This window comes from Akebia trifoliata, chromosome 14 (genome assembly GCF_017979445.1).
Source record: "Akebia trifoliata isolate Shusen 1 chromosome 14, ASM1797944v1, whole genome shotgun sequence".
Lineage (NCBI taxonomy): Eukaryota > Viridiplantae > Streptophyta > Magnoliopsida > Ranunculales > Lardizabalaceae > Akebia > Akebia trifoliata.
In genome coordinates, this window is record NC_141388.1 from 18,849,570 (window position 1) to 18,867,398 (window position 17,829).

The following is a 17,829-nucleotide window of genomic DNA, read 5'->3' on the forward strand; positions in this document are numbered from 1 at the left end:
TTGTAGGTTTGGATTTAATATCTTCAATTATAAATTGTTTATTTAATTTTTTATGTAGTACTACACTAGGTGGCATATCTTTAACTTACTGGACTAAAGTGTAATCTACGGACCTGTTCATCCCACATTTTCTCATTAACTAGGCAATTTATTATGTAGTACTACACAGTTTAAGTCGGCTGCACAAAGCCCAAGGTATACTTTGGCCAATGAGAAACACACATGTGAAACTTTATGGGTGATCTTTATAGGGTTATTACTCAATTTTTTGGTGGTATTTGCGTTGATTTATGCTTTATGTTAAATTTTTTCCATCACAGCTTTTATTATTCTGTAAAAATGTAAAAAATACTGAGAGTCTCGGGGTCTTTTATTCCTGCCAAATCTGGCACTCTTACCTGTATGTAGGAAACACGGATATCTTAATGCCTAAAACAAGCTTTATTGGATGTTCCTAATCACCTGATCAATTGCAATATGTTGGTCTCTTAAAATTTTATGAGCAATGGAAATGGAAGAAAAACAAATAGAGAAGGGAGGGGAGGGGGGGGGGGGGTTGGGGAGGTTACACACACCCAATCATTGTCTAAAATATAGGGGCCAATTAACACGGAATTTGAGATACTTGATCACTTACCCTCGTGAGCTGATTCCCTTACTGAACTTCCATTATGACCCATTTCATTGATTCCTCACATGAATTTCAAAAAATGACAAGAAAAAAAAAATTATTTTGCTTCTCAGTATTACGATACTGGTTGCTTTTGGAGACAAATTGGTCATTGAATGTTGATTACACATATATATGGAGAGTAAATATTTCCCTTGCCCTTTGAATTCCATCTACTGAGGTTCTTATTATTATTTTTTGGTAAGTATAGAATTTTATTGATTAAGACGAAGAAACTAGAGGCCGAGGTGGCCTCTATGCAATAAGAGAAAAGAACAAAAAAGGAAGAAGAAGAGAAAAACACACAAGCCTCCCAAGAAAACTCAACCCACAAGAGTGCTAAACACTGCAAAGCGCTTCCCAATTAGAAACAAAATCCCCGAAAATATTCACCTAATCACCTTCAATGGAGACCTTTTCTGTTTTTTTGGTTCAAGTTTTTTAACCAGCAGAAATATTGACAATGATTATCTTACACTCATCATCAGCCTAGCTAGCATGGAGAGTTTGCTAAAGATTTACAATGTTGCTATGTAGCCATTGAAGGAGAATTGGAAACGGCCATCTTTAAGGCAGGAGGAATCCGAGAAAGTAATTATGGGGACCTGCATAAAATTGGGTGGGCCAGAAGTAGCCGAACAGATAAAGGGGTGAGTTCAATTATAAACCAACTCCTTTGATTGATTTTTTCTTCCCTATATCTGTTGTGAATTTGTTGAGAACATGGTAATGCTGATGAAGCTACAAGGTACTTGTCACCTCATAATGTTCCTCTTGTCACCACTTTACTGTTTAAGCTCTTTCTTATTATTTTTTTCATAAATAAAATTTTATTTAGAGAATATGTGCAACTATAATTGGTTTATTTACATGTTCTATGCTTCGACGTACTTCATTTACCTCAACTTGCATGTGTATGCAGTTCTATTACTCTTCTTTGTTCTTGCATATTTAATCAAGTGGAATATGTGATGCTTCGAATAATTTTCTTTTTTTGGGTTGATAAGTTTCTACTTGGTCAAACTTCCTAGGTTCATTCCTTGGCAACCACGATATCATTGAAAATGGAGATCCCAGCAAATGCATGGAAAGAAGACCCCTGTGGCATTACTCTTGCAAATTATGTTAACTCTAATCTTCCTAAAACTATCAAAGTTTTCAGCATTTTACCCTCACAAAGGTGAGATTATTGTGTTTCTCTAGTTTGAATTTGAATTTTCCATGAAGTAACTTGCACAAAATGGGAGTTTGTGAAATGTCACAAATTAATTTTGAAGTCTAAGAATCCTATGAAGTTGATTTAATAAATTGAGATTTAGTGAAGTTCCTTTCGGTAAATTTATTTGTATCTCTCCGTTCAGGAAATTTGATGCTAGAAGAGAATGTAATGTCCGGAAATACTCTTACCTCCTTCCTGCTGAAATTATTGGGATCAAAAGTAATTTCAGTTCTGCCGAAATAGAGCATCATTTATCAGAGTTCGACAATATTTTGAGGTCTTTTGAGGTTTGTGCATTATTATTGTTTTCTCTTTTTGGTGGTTAAGTTGGTTCATGCAGGAACAAAGCTTATTTTTTACATGAATATCAGTCCTGTACCTAGGAGATCTTTAAATGCCAAAAGGTGTACATGTTGCCGAAGCAGTGTGCCAGGATCCACCATTTAATAGGTCTCACCATAATGTTGTTGTTGTAGTGTTTTCTTTGTTAACTCTCACAATAAGATTTGAGAGCTGCTATTGGCACCCCAACTTTTACTTATTACACCCCAATTTCTTAGATTATTTATCACACTCCAATTAAAGATTAAAACACACTCTTCAAACCTTACAAAGGTTTGGCTTAAAATATAATCTCAACATTACAAAACGGTATAACACTCATTCAAACAATTTCAGTAGTTGTTTACAATTATGATTAGGTTCATATAAAATGCTAAACCCAAAAAGTAGAAATCTAGAAAAAAAAAACAGAAAACAAGAGAGCTTCTATTGGTACCCCAACTTTTACTTATTCTCAACTATTCGCTTGTTTTTTCAATTTTTAATTGTAGTTTAATAAGTAAAAGTTGGGGTGCCTATAGCAGCTCTCTAAGATGTTCATGTCTACAATTTGCAGTTCTGCGTCTTTTTGGTTGGTCACTATATATATGGTGAAAAGGAAAAAAAGACAAAAGAGTGTATAGTTGAGAATTTATTATCGTTTGGGGTAGTTTTTGGACTGGGAGATCTCAGGGTACGTTCGGGCGGTGGTCCTGCCCTGCTATGTGTCCTTGCTTGTCTCTTAGGCTTTATAGGGCTTAGGTATATTTTAAATAACTCATACCACCGATCATTCCTCTTTGATGTATGTATGGATGTCCTTTGTAGGGGGAACATCCTTTCCATAATTACACCATGCGATCCAAGTATAGGAAACAGTCTCCTAGGAATGGTAATATTCAAAGAAGAAAAACATCTAAGGATGCATCGATCTCTGATTCCGAAGACTGCGATGGACCAGAAAATTGTGGGGATGATGAAGCGGCTGCATCATCATCTCTCAATGGATACAATATGAGCCCTTCACACTCCAGTGACTCCGATGAACACCCACTTGACACATGCCAAAAGCACGGGGACCGTTTGAAAAATCAAGGTTGCCCATTGCTGCCTGTCCGTGCAAAATGGCTACATGAGCCCGATGAGACAGATAGAATTGGCGCATCTCACTTCAGAAAGATCTATAGCTGTTCCTGTGGGAAGCTAGAGAAATTACTTGGAATAGATTATATCGAGATCTCCATCTGTGGGGAATCGTTCATGTTGCATCAAGTAAGTTCAAGGATACCTGCATTTCTCGTGTCCTCCGTCTAGTTCATTGCATGCACCCACATTCGAATAACTACTATGTAAGTTAGATAGAAACATGCATGCTAGTGTGATCAAACACAAAAATAAGACATTTGCATTCAGTAAGATATGTAGTATCGAAAGATAAATTGCTATTTTGATTTTTGGAAAATACCTGCTGCTTGATTGAAGTATCAAATTGGTGTTTGAATTTTCATTATCGTCCACTAGAAGGTGGCATGCGCAAACACATGTATCTGAAGGGCTTATTTGTAATTTGAAATATTAAATAAAGGATGATTTTGAAGATTACATAGTAAAAAGGATATTGATTGCAACTTTCTTGGTTTTTGACAAAAATGACCTTGGTTATATTAAGTTTAAACCTTAAGGTGGGGGCATTTTTGGAAGCCAAATTTTGTTGTCGAACCACTTCTACTCTGCCTTCTCTCATTATAATAATAAAGATATGGTCATTATAGGAACTAATAGGACCTCCAAAAGTAAACATATTTTGATTTCTTGGCTAGTCATACATCCATTATATATTGCTATCCATCATAGAACAGATTGTGTGGCGGACGAAACGCTAATACGGCCTTCAAGTCCTCTATTAATAGGCCTTAAGTTCATAAAAGCATAGAGTATAAAAATTAGTGATCAGAAGTTGATATTGTGGATTAAATTTTACTTAGACTTTTTTTAGAATGAGGACAAGAAGTCCTCTAGAGAAAACACATGTATCTGTAGGGCTTATTTGTAATTTGAAATATTAAATAAGGGATGAATTTGAAGTGTTTTACTGTCCCATGTTTACTTGACCAGATACGAAAAATGGTTGGAACTGCAGTGGCCGTGAAGCGGACGTTGTTACCGAGGGATGTCATTGAATTGTCATTGTCCAAGTTCTCACGAATTGTTCTACCACTTGCTCCATCAGAAGTACTGGTATTAAGGGGTAACCAGTTTTCATTGAGAAACCATCCTGGGAATACAAATCGGTCAGAAGTGCTGACATTGGTGGAATCTGAAGAAATACTTTTGGTAGTTAATGAGTTCTACGAGTCTGTCATGTTGCCTCAATTATCGAAATTCTTGGACCCTTTGGAATCTCCATGGAAGGAATGGGTTGAAATATTGGATGCAAATACAAGCATCCCGGAGGCAGAGTTGGAGGAAGTCAGAAACGCTTGGAAATCATGGAAGGATATTTTTCGGATCAAAACAAGTGCCACTCCACAGCTCTAGATCAATGAGTTAGAGTGAAGGTACATACATTGTAATTGAATATCTAACTTATTTACATTTTTTTTTTGTTTCTGTTATTGATGTTCACATTTATTCTTTCGAGAACAGGTGATTAAGAAATTGCCTGGTCCACAACTACTCATCATTTTCTCCCGTTTGATTAGTAATTTCTTTTCTTGAGATCAGTTGATCAAAGCTTTTTTCCATCCCCTTGTTCATTAGAACATGAGCCACGAATTGAACCCCATTTCTTGTTGGAATTCTATTTTGCCTTCATTTGATCATATATGATTACTTGTGCTGTAATTACTAGACAGGCTTGTTCCCTCAAAGCAGCAACCATTCTCTATAACCAACTTTAGTATAAATGCAGGCCTGTTAGGAGGGTCCTTATGCGAGCAAGCTCATCTGATAATTGCAGTCCGTCTATTTTTCCGTCCTTCAGGAATGTGATTTGCTGCTCGAGCCTTTAGGTATGCCTGACTTCCTCTTTTGCATCAATCTCAATGCACATGGTCCTGATCACAAATCAGCTTTGTCCCCTTCAAGATGTGGAGCCCTCGAGCATTCTGAGTTAGTTTTCAAAGGTGTGGTTTTGTACTTGTATATGGACGGACTATGGTAGTTTATGAGGCATCATGAACTGTCGAACAATCGGGAATTTTCAAATCAGTCGCTGACATGATGATCATAGTTAGCAATTCTTTTCATGAATTACTCAAATAATATAAGAAGGGGTTAAGGTTCAATTCGTTGGAAGAAATTTTGATTTTTGGTGAATTAAACAGGTAAAAGTGAAAATCATATTGCTATTAATTTTAATATATTTTTTTTCCTGTAACAATCTCACATGATTATACATTATTTGTTCTCCCCTCATACTTAGATGGTTTATCATTAAACAAGTATCAACCATCATTTTTGCATAGGGTTATCAACTATTATCTATCTAGTTAGAGATCTAGATTTACACAAGGATGGATTTTTATAGATTTAAAGGTAATTATGGTGATTTTGAAAAAAAATGAGTATTAAGTAGTTTGTAGAGTATTTTTAAATACATGGATTGTAGTAGTAAAGAATTTGATCGGTTTAGTATTTCTCATCTATTTATCCATTTCATAATTTATTTTTATAGATACTTATTATTCTTTATCTTCACTGACTTCATAAAAGATTGGTATATAATCAATTAATATTAATTATTTTAGAGTATTGAAGTTGAATTATATATATCTAAAGCTGTAACATTATGATGAAAATTTAAAGCGGTCATTTTATGGTATATGTCAATTTGTACTTGAATCGTAAAATCTTTTGGTCATATATGTTGAATCATAATTGAATTAATCTCTGAATTGGGCTGGAGTAACCTCAAGATTTACCTCACTTGGCACTTTTTTGACATGGATTTGCACACGAAAGCGAAGATATTTTTCACTCGTATCTTGATGAAAATCATCTATGATTTGTACACACTTCCATGTCAGAAAAGTGTGAAATTTATTCTTAATATTGTCAATTGTTTTTTTCTTGTGATACATCGGTCCAAGTGTATATTCTTTTTTGTGTGCGCGCGTGTGTGTGTGTGAGAAAAAAAAAGATGTAAGATTTTTTTTTAGGGTGGATTTCATTTTTTCATAGGTCAGGATGGAAAAATGAAATCCATCATTGGATGGACTTTTTGATGAGAGTGGATATTCATTTTCCATAGAAATTGTGATTTTCCTTTATTTTTCACGTGTAATCAAAACATATTAAAGTTAAAACCACAACTACCAATATTTTTGCGGGTTTTTTAAGAGAATTGCTATTGGCACCTTAATTTCTACTTATTACACCCCAATTATAGATTAAAATACACTCTTCAAACATTACATAGCTTTGGGCTCAAATTGTTATCTCAGCAGCATTACAAAACATTTCTCGTTCAAACTTCAAACAATTTTAGAACAAGAATTTGAAGAAGAAACTAAAGAAGATCTCATCCTAGACTCTCCATCAACTTCATTTGATGATCCGAACAAATACTCCAACACTCTTTATATTGAAACCCCCATCAACCATCATCACCACCATTGATGTAAAGTGATTTGCCATTGAAACACCACCACTGGTCTTTGATCACAAGCTCCAACCCACAAATGAACCAATCGAAGTGAAAAAACTCTACCGTCAATTATTTCAGCATTTATGAATTTCTCAAGTACACGAGCGCACGAGTATCGTATAACTTGTTTTGATAGGATCCTAAATCCTATAGACAATTTTGATCCACTTCAAGGAGATCTTCCTCCAAATTAATTAATTTATTTTTATTAATTAATTGAAAAAATTGTATTACATCCTCCCATATATATAATGGAAGGATTTCGACTCCAACATACAAATATTAGACTCCTAATTTAATAAAACTTCCTAAATTAGTAAAATTAAAAGAATCCTAAAATAATGAAATACCTAACTAGCATTTAGATTATTAAATTACTAAATAACACAGCCGTATATCTTAAATATACTAAAATAACGTATCTAAACATCCATCCCCTTTTCAAAATGAATTGTCCTCAAGTCAGAAAATTTTCAAAAGCAATTTTGTCCTTCAGAGTGTCCACATCAGTCTCCAGAAGGAGTAGTTGAGGTTTCTTACAACAATGGCCCGATTTGAAAAATTCGTCGTAAGTGAAACAAAGACCTTTCGATCGCTGTTCTGTATCTTTTTCTGGGGAAAATCGATTAATAGGAGGAAGTCTAGGAGGTGCCTTTGGCTCAAGAGGTGTTGCTCGGCAGAATGAAAAATCTTGGGTTATCTTAATCATTTTTTCTTGACAAATAGCCAAGTCGAATGCTTCAGTTAGTTAATCAAACCTAAGTAACTGAACTCTAGCACAATGTCATCACGTAAGCCCAAGACAAAACAATTAATTCAAAATGATTATGATAAATTGGTAACCCAATTCGTAAGCTTTTCAAATAGGCCTTGGAATTCATGAATCTTATCGGTTTGTTTGAGTTTAGATAATGTCACACCTAGATTCGTGAACTCTTGAGAGCCAAAGGGAGAGAACATATGGCTTGAGTGAATTAAGTCTATGACATTAATCCAATTGAATGAGTCATCCAATAAAACCATGCTATGGCATCTACGGTTAGGTGAACCGAGACCAAGGAAACCATATGTTCATTTGGCAAGCCGTTCAATTGTTGATATTGTTCAACCCGAAAAATCTGGTATTTTGGATCATCTCTGTCAAATTTTAGAAAATCAATATTAATCGAACGACCTTGTATTGCTATGCCGCCTTATTGATTTTCTACTCTTTGTTATACATTAGTAGGAGCACGTGGCGTTTCTCAAACTGGCGGTTGATCAACAATCAAACGTTCCAGGGTTGCTTGAATCACCCACATCCCTTCTTTCAACTCATGAACATCAATGTTTAATTGATCGAACCTGGGCTTAAACGAGTCAATTCTCTGACTCAACTCCTTAGTAGTCATCATCTTTGGTATGAAGATCGTTTACTTTGATATCAAATGATAGGATCCTAGATCTTATAGACAATTTTGATCCACTTCAAGGGGGATCGTTCTTCAAATTAATTAATTTATTTTTATAGATTGTTTGAGAAAAAAAAAAACGTATTACATCCTCCCATATATATATAAAGGAAGAATTTTGACTCTAACGTAAAATATTAGACTCCTAATTTAATAAAACTTCTTAAATTAGTAAAATAAAAAAAATCCTAAAATAATAAAATATCTAATTAGTAATTAGATTCCTAAAGTACTAAATAACATAGATGTATATCCTAAAAATATTAAAATAACGTATCCTAACACGTTTTCTCGGAAGATTTGGAGTGGTGGTGTTAGTAGTGGAGGCAAAGTCGATAGAGCAAGAGTTGAAATTGAGGAACAAAATAGAAATCTAAGAACTTGGGGACCTGTATACTGTAAAAATGAAACCCTAAACCCAAAAGTTAGATATCTATCGAAAAAGAAATAGTTCTTATTAGCACCCCAACATTTTTTTATTCTAAATCATTCACTTATTTTTAATTGGGGTGTAATAAGTAAAAGATGGGGTGCCAATATCAGCTCTCTTATAGTAAGAAATTCTATTTTTTTTTGCCCCACCAATTTCTGTATGGAATTGCACACAGTTGGTGTGGCGTTAGTTAGTAAAGGTTGGTGTGGCAATAGCAACTCTCTCACACACAATTGGTGTGGCGTTAGTAAAAATTGGTGTGGCAATAGCAACACACTCTCTCTGTGTGTGTCTTTTTTTAAATTCCTTTGTACTTGTTGACATGTGGGCAAAGATCACGTTTTCCTATCAAATCCAATGGCTCAAATGGTTTCGTCGGCTACACCAAAAATATTCCTATCAAATCCAATGGCTCAAATGGCACACATATGCTTTGGACAGGTGTTCCTTTTTCTTTACCCACTAAATGAGGTACACTGTAAAATCAAACCAGGCAAGGACTGCCTGTTGTTTTATTGAGTGAGTTCCCAAGGTTTAAGAACGAGATCAGCAAACCAGGGGGCTCCCCTGAAAAATTTAACAATAAATCTAGAAATATCTTTAATTTATAAATACCTCTCTCCTCCCCCTTACTTCCACAACAACTTCAACACCAACCAAATAAATTTCTTCAATTCTCAACTACCTTTTTTCACTTTTCATTGAAGAAGATGGATTCTTTGCAATCTTGGGTTTCTGAGCACAAGCTTACCAGCATTGGTATAATAAGCAAACCCACTTTTTTAATGATGATATTTACTCTCTCTCTCTCTGTTGTTATCTTTTGTGGGGTGGGGGGCCTAATGGTATGATTTAGAAGCAAAATCATACTTTTGTGTTAGTAGATTTATTTGATAGGGGTAATGTATTTATAATCTTTTTCGGTGGAAGAAAGTATTGTAATTCTTTTTTTTGGCTTTTAATTTTTCTCTAATTTAGGATTTTTGATTTCGTGTCCCAAGATTACAGTTTGGAGATTGTCGGACACGCATCACTTTTTCTCTAATCTCATGTTGGATTTTCGCTGATTTGATTCGTTAATTGGATCTCAGGTGCAGTATGGGCATCGGCGATTGGTGCATCATTAGCTTACACGCGTGCCAAATCCCCCTATAATAAGACCAGCCTTAGGCTTATACATGCTAGGTAAGTCATGGACCCTTTCATGTCTTACTTGAATCTAGCTATAATTTTTTTTTTTTTTTTGTTTATAGTGTGTGAGAATAATGGTGCAGGATGCACGCACAAGCCTTAACCTTGGCAGTGTTATCTGGAGCGGCGATCGTGCATTACTACGACAAGAATCATAATGCGGAGGATGAGAAGAATTCGTCTAAAATTAAGTTTGGTTAGCTCTTAATGTATCTCAAATATAAGTAGTCATCGAATAATATATACATATATATAGTTAAACATGTTGGTATGATTAGTCCTGTCTTTCAAGTTGGACTACAAGAACTTTATATATGGTTGATGTTGTAACCCAGTCTTATTAATTCGAGTAATTTCAACCAAATTCTGGAATTAATTTGTTTGTTGAGAGAGAGAGAAAAATCTTCCATCGTACGCATTTCTCCCACCTTTAGTAAACTACATCATGGTCTCTGTTCCAAGTTCCAATTGATTGAGTCATATATAGAAGTAGTTTAATATAATGGTCGCTGAGGTATATCATCATTTGTTAGATTAGATATACCCTTAACGTTTTGGTGAATATTTGAGGTACCTCTAATGTTTTCAAACTATTGACATACCTTCCCTTGGTCTTGTCTGAGAGAATATTAAAATGACTTAAATACCCTTATCTTCAATATTCATCCAAAAAAAATCTTTCTCTCCAAAATTAGTCTTCTTTAACTTCATGGGCAACCCTAAGATTTTATCTACTTCAAGCCTCAAGAATAAAATTTGATTTTTATATTTGTAAAAGATAAAAGATAATGAAATTATAGATAAAACAAAAATTAAGAATTACAAAAAACAAAAAAAAAAAATTGATTTAAAACAATGGAGTGAAGATGAGATTGAATATATAGATTAGAACAGATACTCTCATAAACCCAACATTTCTTTGACCCATTGGTTCCCTTCCTTGCGACATAAAATATCAATAACAATAATGTTTGAACCTAGAAGAGTCCAACGAACCCTTATCACGTAACATATGTATTATCCTTAATAATTATGTACTTAGGTATTATAATCAACGTAACACATTATTATGATGAAAAACTCTAAAACCTAACTTAGGGTGAATCATACAAACGAATGTGATTTGGTTAATTGATCGAATGATTATAAGCATTCAATTGTTGTTGCATGACTCCTACCCATGTTTTTACGTCTTCAATTTCCATCTCATCTTGTTCATGAATGGTATCAAGATGACTCAAATGAGTCATCTCTCTTATCTTGTACGAGAAACTTTTTTATAAAATCGTGAACCTGAAAGAAACATAACCAAAAAAAAGGAAGAAGACTTGTCCAACTCGCCCCACGTAATCTTGGTCTTGGACGATTCAAATGGTTTTTGAAACTATGGTCCTATGGTGTTGAGTCAGCATTCAACAAAATTATTTACCAATCAGTGGAAAGCTAATCAATCATGATGTCACATATTACATCTTACACTTCTAACATGTGCGATTTTCAACGCTGAAGCTGCCTACTCTTTCTTTATACGACGGATGAATTTTTCCGAAGTAGCGAATGGTGTTCATAAAGCATATATATTCGGGTAAATTGCCATTTCGTGCGATGTGTACGACGATATTCCAATTCTTGCTCATTGGTCATTTTAATTCCCAAAACATGAAAGGTCAGATTGCAAGTGTTTCAAACTGATGACCTCGATGGTCTATAACGTAGTGAGATCACTGTGAATACCAAAATCGTCCCTTTTATAATCAATGAGATTCACTTTGAAAAAAAAAATCAGCGATCTTGTTACTTTAAACTAGAGTGATCGTCCCCTTTGAAAAACCTGCAACCTCGTTTTTCATGTTTTGAGAATTAAAATGAATAATAGTTGGTTGGAATGAGAATTTTGTCAGAAATGTACACCTCATTTTGCACTCATCCGATTTAGAAACTCGTCACCTAAGTTATTGTGGATTTCTAATGATAAGCAAGAGACAATTTAAGAGATTGAAAGCTTGAGAGAAATCTTTCCCATCTTTCTACTCCCTCTTTTCACGACTTTTCAACTCTTTGAGAGTCCCATTGAATCAAGTTGATAATGTCAACCAACTTTGACCAAATCAATCAGTACTACACTCAAGGAGGTCATCTTTGGCAAAACCAATCTCCCAATATTACTTTGATCAAATTTGACCTCTTGTCGCTCCTTTGCAGCTTATAAAATTTTAATTGACTCTTTTCTTCTAAGCCACACTAACCAATCTAAGGAAGAGAAAGTGTAATAATTGAATTACGTTTTGACTTGATCCTAGAAAAACATGGGGTACGTAAGCAACCTAAGAAGTTACTTTATGCCTAGTCACAATATATATATATGGGTCGGGTTCCGTAGACTCACATTGCGACACACCGTTTTGTCTTATATGGGCAAAAATGTTTGGAATGGGCTGATTTTTTGTGAGGATGATCTCTATGGTGAGGAGATCATCCTAAAAATCAGCTCATTATGAAACTTCTAGCCCCATGTTTACAAGTTGAAAAATTTTAGATCGTCCAATTTTTGTAAATCAATTTTGATGGAGTTAGAAGTTTTGGAATGGGATGATTTTTTGCCAAGATGATCCTCTCATCACAGAGATCATCCTCACAAAAAATCAGTCCATTCCAAAAATTTTTGCCTATATAAGACAAACGGTGTGTCGCAATGTGAGTCATAATAGGGGTCGTAATAACGCTATCCTATATATATATATACAAAACTAAGAAGAAGAGGAAAAAAAAGAAAGTGTCCTTCAAAGAAAAACTCCCATCAAAGGGTTAAAAAAATGTCACACTAAGACATTTTGAAAAGAAATTTGATAATAAAAAGAATTGGTAGGAAAAGAATAAGAATACCAGACTAGGGGCATTTTTTGGAAATGCCTTCTTTATATAGTTCGTCAACTAACTCCTCAATCTTTGCAAAAGAACAACTCCAAAAATTTCAAAAAAACACTCCCCTTGGAGTAAGTAGGGATTTCCTTGAAACCTTAGCTTGCATTTTTCCGAGGTGTAAGCAGCCCAACCAAAGCCTAAGCAAGAACGATAAGATTTGGGATTTGACCTCTTCTATGCAGAGTAATGATACCAGTGAATAAAAATGCCCTAACCTAGAATTCGATGAATGAAAACTTAGATCAAGTTTCATACCTCTCGTGCAAATCAAAATCAACTCAATCTGGGCTAGCATTTCTCATTCATAATAGTCTCCCGTTTTATAGGATCTTTTTTTTTTATCCACTCGAAGGATTTAGAATGAGATAAATCTAAATCACCACAAATAAGGAAGGGGGTAACATATTAGAAGGGGCGAATAAGAAAAGATGAGAACTTATAAATAGGGAATGGGATCTCAACGAAGAAGACTTTTAGACCTTTTTTGGAATGTTTTTGTAATGAAGAGATTTATCTATTATTTTCTACAACTTGAGTTCAAACTTGAGTCTTAGAGGGTGTTTGACCAGTATAGACACTTATTTTTGTCTGGATCAAGGTCGGGAGATCAAGAAATTGAACATAAAAGGATTCTGTCCAAGGGAGCAACATACAAGATCCAAAAGCTAACCGAATTGAAGAACTAAGGGTCATGGGCCTTTCCAGAAATTCTTGAAGTCCATTCTATCCATACCTTAGGTGTGGACATGCCAAATGTGCCATGTCTGTACCTAAATTGTGGACAGACTATTTTTAGCCTCTATACCTCTCACTTGTGAACAATGTGCATTTCCTCTATTACCCACCTCACCTAAATGTGCACAGAACTCTTGAGGGTACCATTATACTTTCAAACCTCATTTTTTTGGATACTACTCCACTTGGATCATTATCAAATCTCATTCCGTTGAAACATTCCACTTGTCCCCCCCACAAAGCTTCATTCTATTGGGACCACACACCAATCTACTTTTACAAAATATTTTTCCAATTTCGTGCTGATTGAGAAAATTCTTACTCTGTGCTGATGAACTTCTTACAAAATCGTCTCTTAAAAAATTTTTAAAAAAATTCTAACTCCGTGCTGATGACAAAAGAACCTTTCCAGCTTTGTATTGATGCCTGCCTTGTGTTAATGAATTTCTTACAAAATAGTCTCTTAAAAAAAAAAAAAAATTCCCAACTCCTTGTCGATGAGTCTTCTCAATAAAATAACTTTTCTAGTTCCTTGCTGATGATACCTCTTAAAAAATTTAAAAGTAATATGCTGGCTTCGTGTTGATGCCATCTCCATGCTGATGAAATATATCGTAAGATATTCGAAAAATGTCCAGTTCCGTGCTGATATAGATTCTATGCCGATGCCAGTCTCGCGCTGATGTAACTCACTTTTTCAAGAACACGTAATCCAGCTTTGTGCTAATGTCAACCATATATTGACAAACACAACCTAGTTCCGTGCGGATGTCAGCTCCGTGCTAATGTAATCTTATTTAAGAAAACACACAACCCAGCTCTGTGCTAATGTCAACTTTGTGCTGATGAACCAAATCTCGAAAGATATTAATTTAGAATGTCCATCTTTAAAAAAAATTAAAAAATATGCATTTCCTTCCTAGGAATATTTATCAGACATTTGTCATTTGTCATCAGGAAGAGTATTAATTTAAAATGTTCACCTTAAAAAATACAAAAAATAAATTAAAAAAAAGGGTCGCATTCCTTTCCTAGAAATATTTATCAGACCTTCATCCTCAAGAAGGGTATTAATTTAGAAGGAATATTAAAAAAAACAAATTCTATTTACTATATATAGGGTGAAAAACACCTCACTCAACATGTAATTGGAGACTTGCAAGACAAAGAAGAACACCTCTTGTAAATTTTAAATTGTCTTTTGCACTAGTTCCCCAATGCCAATTTCTTACAAGTGAAAAACACCTCTTTCGCACTAGTTCCTCAAGCCACTTAGTTTTCACAAGCCAAGCCTAGGAGACAATTCTCTAATTTTAAATTGTCTTTCAAAAATTGATGAAAAGGGGATTACTGACACCATTACAACCTAAGCCTTTGTTTAATATTTTTTCTTTAAACTTGAGTAATGGGTAGTTCTATGAATTCCATCAGATGCCTAAGGGATTTGGGCAAACGTAGGTATTTTTGATATGGACAATTAGGCATAGGTTACGATAAAAATTGACAAACAGATGATGAGTTATGACCATTTGAACGCATCGATGTCCTATTCTGAAAAATGGATACCTTCATGGAAATCACATTTTTTGAAAAGGATTTTGGTATCCTAGAGAAAATAGAGAACATGGAAATGTAGCAAACATCTGTACGGACGAGTAAGTATATGCTATGAATCCTCAAGATGAATGAACAATAAGATATGAGCGTTTTAAAAAAATGTAAATTTTTTTGAGTTTTCGATGAGAATGAGTGCTTGGTCGAAATTTCCCATTGTTTACCATTTTTGGGAAGGAAGATGAGTCCAACTTGAAAATCTTTCTCTCGGGAAACGTAGTTATTTTTTATACGAACGATTGGGCATAAGTTACGATAAAAATTGATAAACGGGTGATAAGATACAACCATTTGAATGCATCGATGTCTTGTTTCAAAAAAGATATACCTTCATGGAAATCATGTTTTTCGAAAAGGATTCTGATATCCTAGAGAAAATCCAGGAATATGGAGACGTAGTTAACATCCTTACGTAGAGTGGGTATATGCTACGAATCCGTTGGATGAATATATAATGAGATACTAGCATTTAAAAAACGTAAAACATTTCAAGTTTTCGATGAGAATGGGTGCTCGGGCAGAGTTTCTCGTCATTTGTCATTTCAAGAAGAAAGATGAGTCTGACTTAGAATCTTTCTTCTCGGGAGACATAGGTATTTTTGATACACCATGGGTATAGGCTACTATAAAAATAAAAAAATGAGTGATAAGATACGACCATTTGAACGCATCGATGTCCTGTCTAGAAAAGGATACCTACATGGAAATCATGTTTTTCGAAAAGGATCCCAGTTTCATAAAGAAAATCTAGGAACATGGAGATGTAGCTAACATCCGTATAGATAAGTGGGTATATGCTACGAGTCCGCGGGATGATCAGACAATGAAATAAAAGAGTTTAAAAAAATGTAAAATATTTTGAGTTTTCGATGAGAATGGGTGCAAGGACGAAGTTTTCCGTTGTTTTCCATTTTCAAGATGGACGATGGTCCGACTTGAAAATCTTTCATCGTGTCTGACTTGAAAGCTAACCCACAATAAATCCCATCGTGTTCGAAATAAGATAAATATATATATATATATATAATTTTCATTTGAAAACAAAAGAGAAATTAACAATACAAACTTGAGAATGGATATCTAGTTTCCTACCATGTAATTGTGGCCACCTGGCCTAAAATAAATAACCGAACGGAAAAGTAAACAGCAGCTCGCGTTAACAGAAAGTAAATAAACATGTTACCAATAACATTATCTCTAGATATCTATTTACCAACCTAAACACAATACAACAATGTAAATGTAGACATCACCCCTCGGGTGTGAGTTTGACATTTTACCATTTAATACCCTTTTTTTATTTTTATAATTTTTAATCTCTCAAATAAAATATCCACTTTCTGATATTCATCAATTCAATATGAGTTCATTGAATATTAAATCATTTTTCAAACCTTAAAATTCATTTTTTTCAATTAACTTGAAAAATTACAAAACTTTTATCAACATGGGGTCCGAATAGTGCCTAGAACCCAACTGACAAACACAAAACCCGGTGAAATATCCTATCCACGTATAATTTGTTATAAAATACAATTAAACATATCAAATATGAAAGTTTTGGCGTGAATTTGAAATAACTAATTAAATTCTAAATTTTTGGAAACACACCACAAATTTTTAATAAAATCTTAAATGCAATTTTTTACAATCTACGATTACTAAGAGAAATTGAGAGTTCCTTACAATCTCTAGGCAATGGAATTGAAACATGTGTGCAGAAATCGAGGTGATCGGTGTGAAAATAGATATGGATCTGACTTCGAGAAGGTTGATTTTTGAGTTTGACCCGGTGGTTTCGAAGATCTCGAAGCTATCGTCCTTTCTCCTTCTACGACGGATGACGATTTGACCTCGAAATAGATGAAATCCAAGGTCGAAGTTACGAAATTCCCATATCACATACGACTGATTTTTTATGATACGGGATGAAAGAAAAGATGAAACAAAGAGATCTTGGGTGGGTTTTGTCGATGTCGAGGCTGCGGACCTTTTTCCTTTCTGTGTCGGTCATCAACGACGACCCGTTTGGGACGGATCTGAGGTTAAAAATTAAAAAAAATTTTTTTTTTTTAAATCCGTGGCTGGTTTTGGGTTGTTTAGAACAAAGGTGAATAGTGAAAAAATTAAAAAAATTTATTTATATAAATCTTGGAATGAAATCGGTATTTTGCCTATTGTTTCGATCGATGAAAACTTGACTATCTGGACTCCAAAAGTGACGAATGAATACTTTATTTCGTCTAATTTTTTATTTCGGATCTAATGGTATGGTAAATTTCTAGAAATTATGTCTCTAATAAAAATTTACATTTTTGGCCCAATGTGACTCTAAAATTGACGTCATTTTCATTTTTGAGGATAATTCGACTTTTTGGATTCCAAAAATAATAAGTACATAGTTCATATTCAATAATTTTTTATTATGAATCTAATGGTATAATCGAATCTTAATAATTCTTACTCTAGCAAAAATTACTATTTTAGCTTGGTCCAACTAGGTAATCGAGGATTTTGTAACTTTTATGTTCGATCTCGTATTTGAGCATGCTTACAGAATAAAATATGTTTTTTGATCAGTTTGAATCTAATGCTAAGGTCATATTCCATTAAAAATGATCAGAA

General features: G+C 34.3%; 1 protein-coding gene and 1 long non-coding RNA gene across 2 annotated transcripts in view; both read left to right on the forward strand.

Moving 5' to 3' along the window:
• The window catches only part of LOC147386501 (putative tRNA pseudouridine synthase), a 68,197-nt gene extending 62,638 nt beyond the window's left edge, over nt 1–5,559 (forward strand). The window contains exons 2-7 of the mRNA XM_086424554.1: nt 1,168–1,320; nt 1,702–1,850; nt 2,032–2,176; nt 3,039–3,482; nt 4,326–4,768; nt 5,122–5,559. Coding sequence (XP_086280680.1) covers nt 1,168–1,320; nt 1,702–1,850; nt 2,032–2,176; nt 3,039–3,482; nt 4,326–4,748 — 1,314 coding nt within the window. The 3' untranslated portion in view covers nt 4,749–4,768; nt 5,122–5,559. The remainder of the gene's footprint in view (nt 1–1,167; nt 1,321–1,701; nt 1,851–2,031; nt 2,177–3,038; nt 3,483–4,325; nt 4,769–5,121) is intronic.
• A 3,788-nt stretch (nt 5,560–9,347) lies between these two features.
• On the forward strand, nt 9,348–10,309 carry LOC147386502 (uncharacterized). Its single transcript, XR_015171681.1, has 3 exons — nt 9,348–9,501; nt 9,834–9,927; nt 10,017–10,309. It is a non-coding gene; the product is annotated as an uncharacterized LOC147386502 (long non-coding RNA).
• The last annotated feature ends 7,520 nt before the right edge of the window (nt 10,310–17,829 follow it).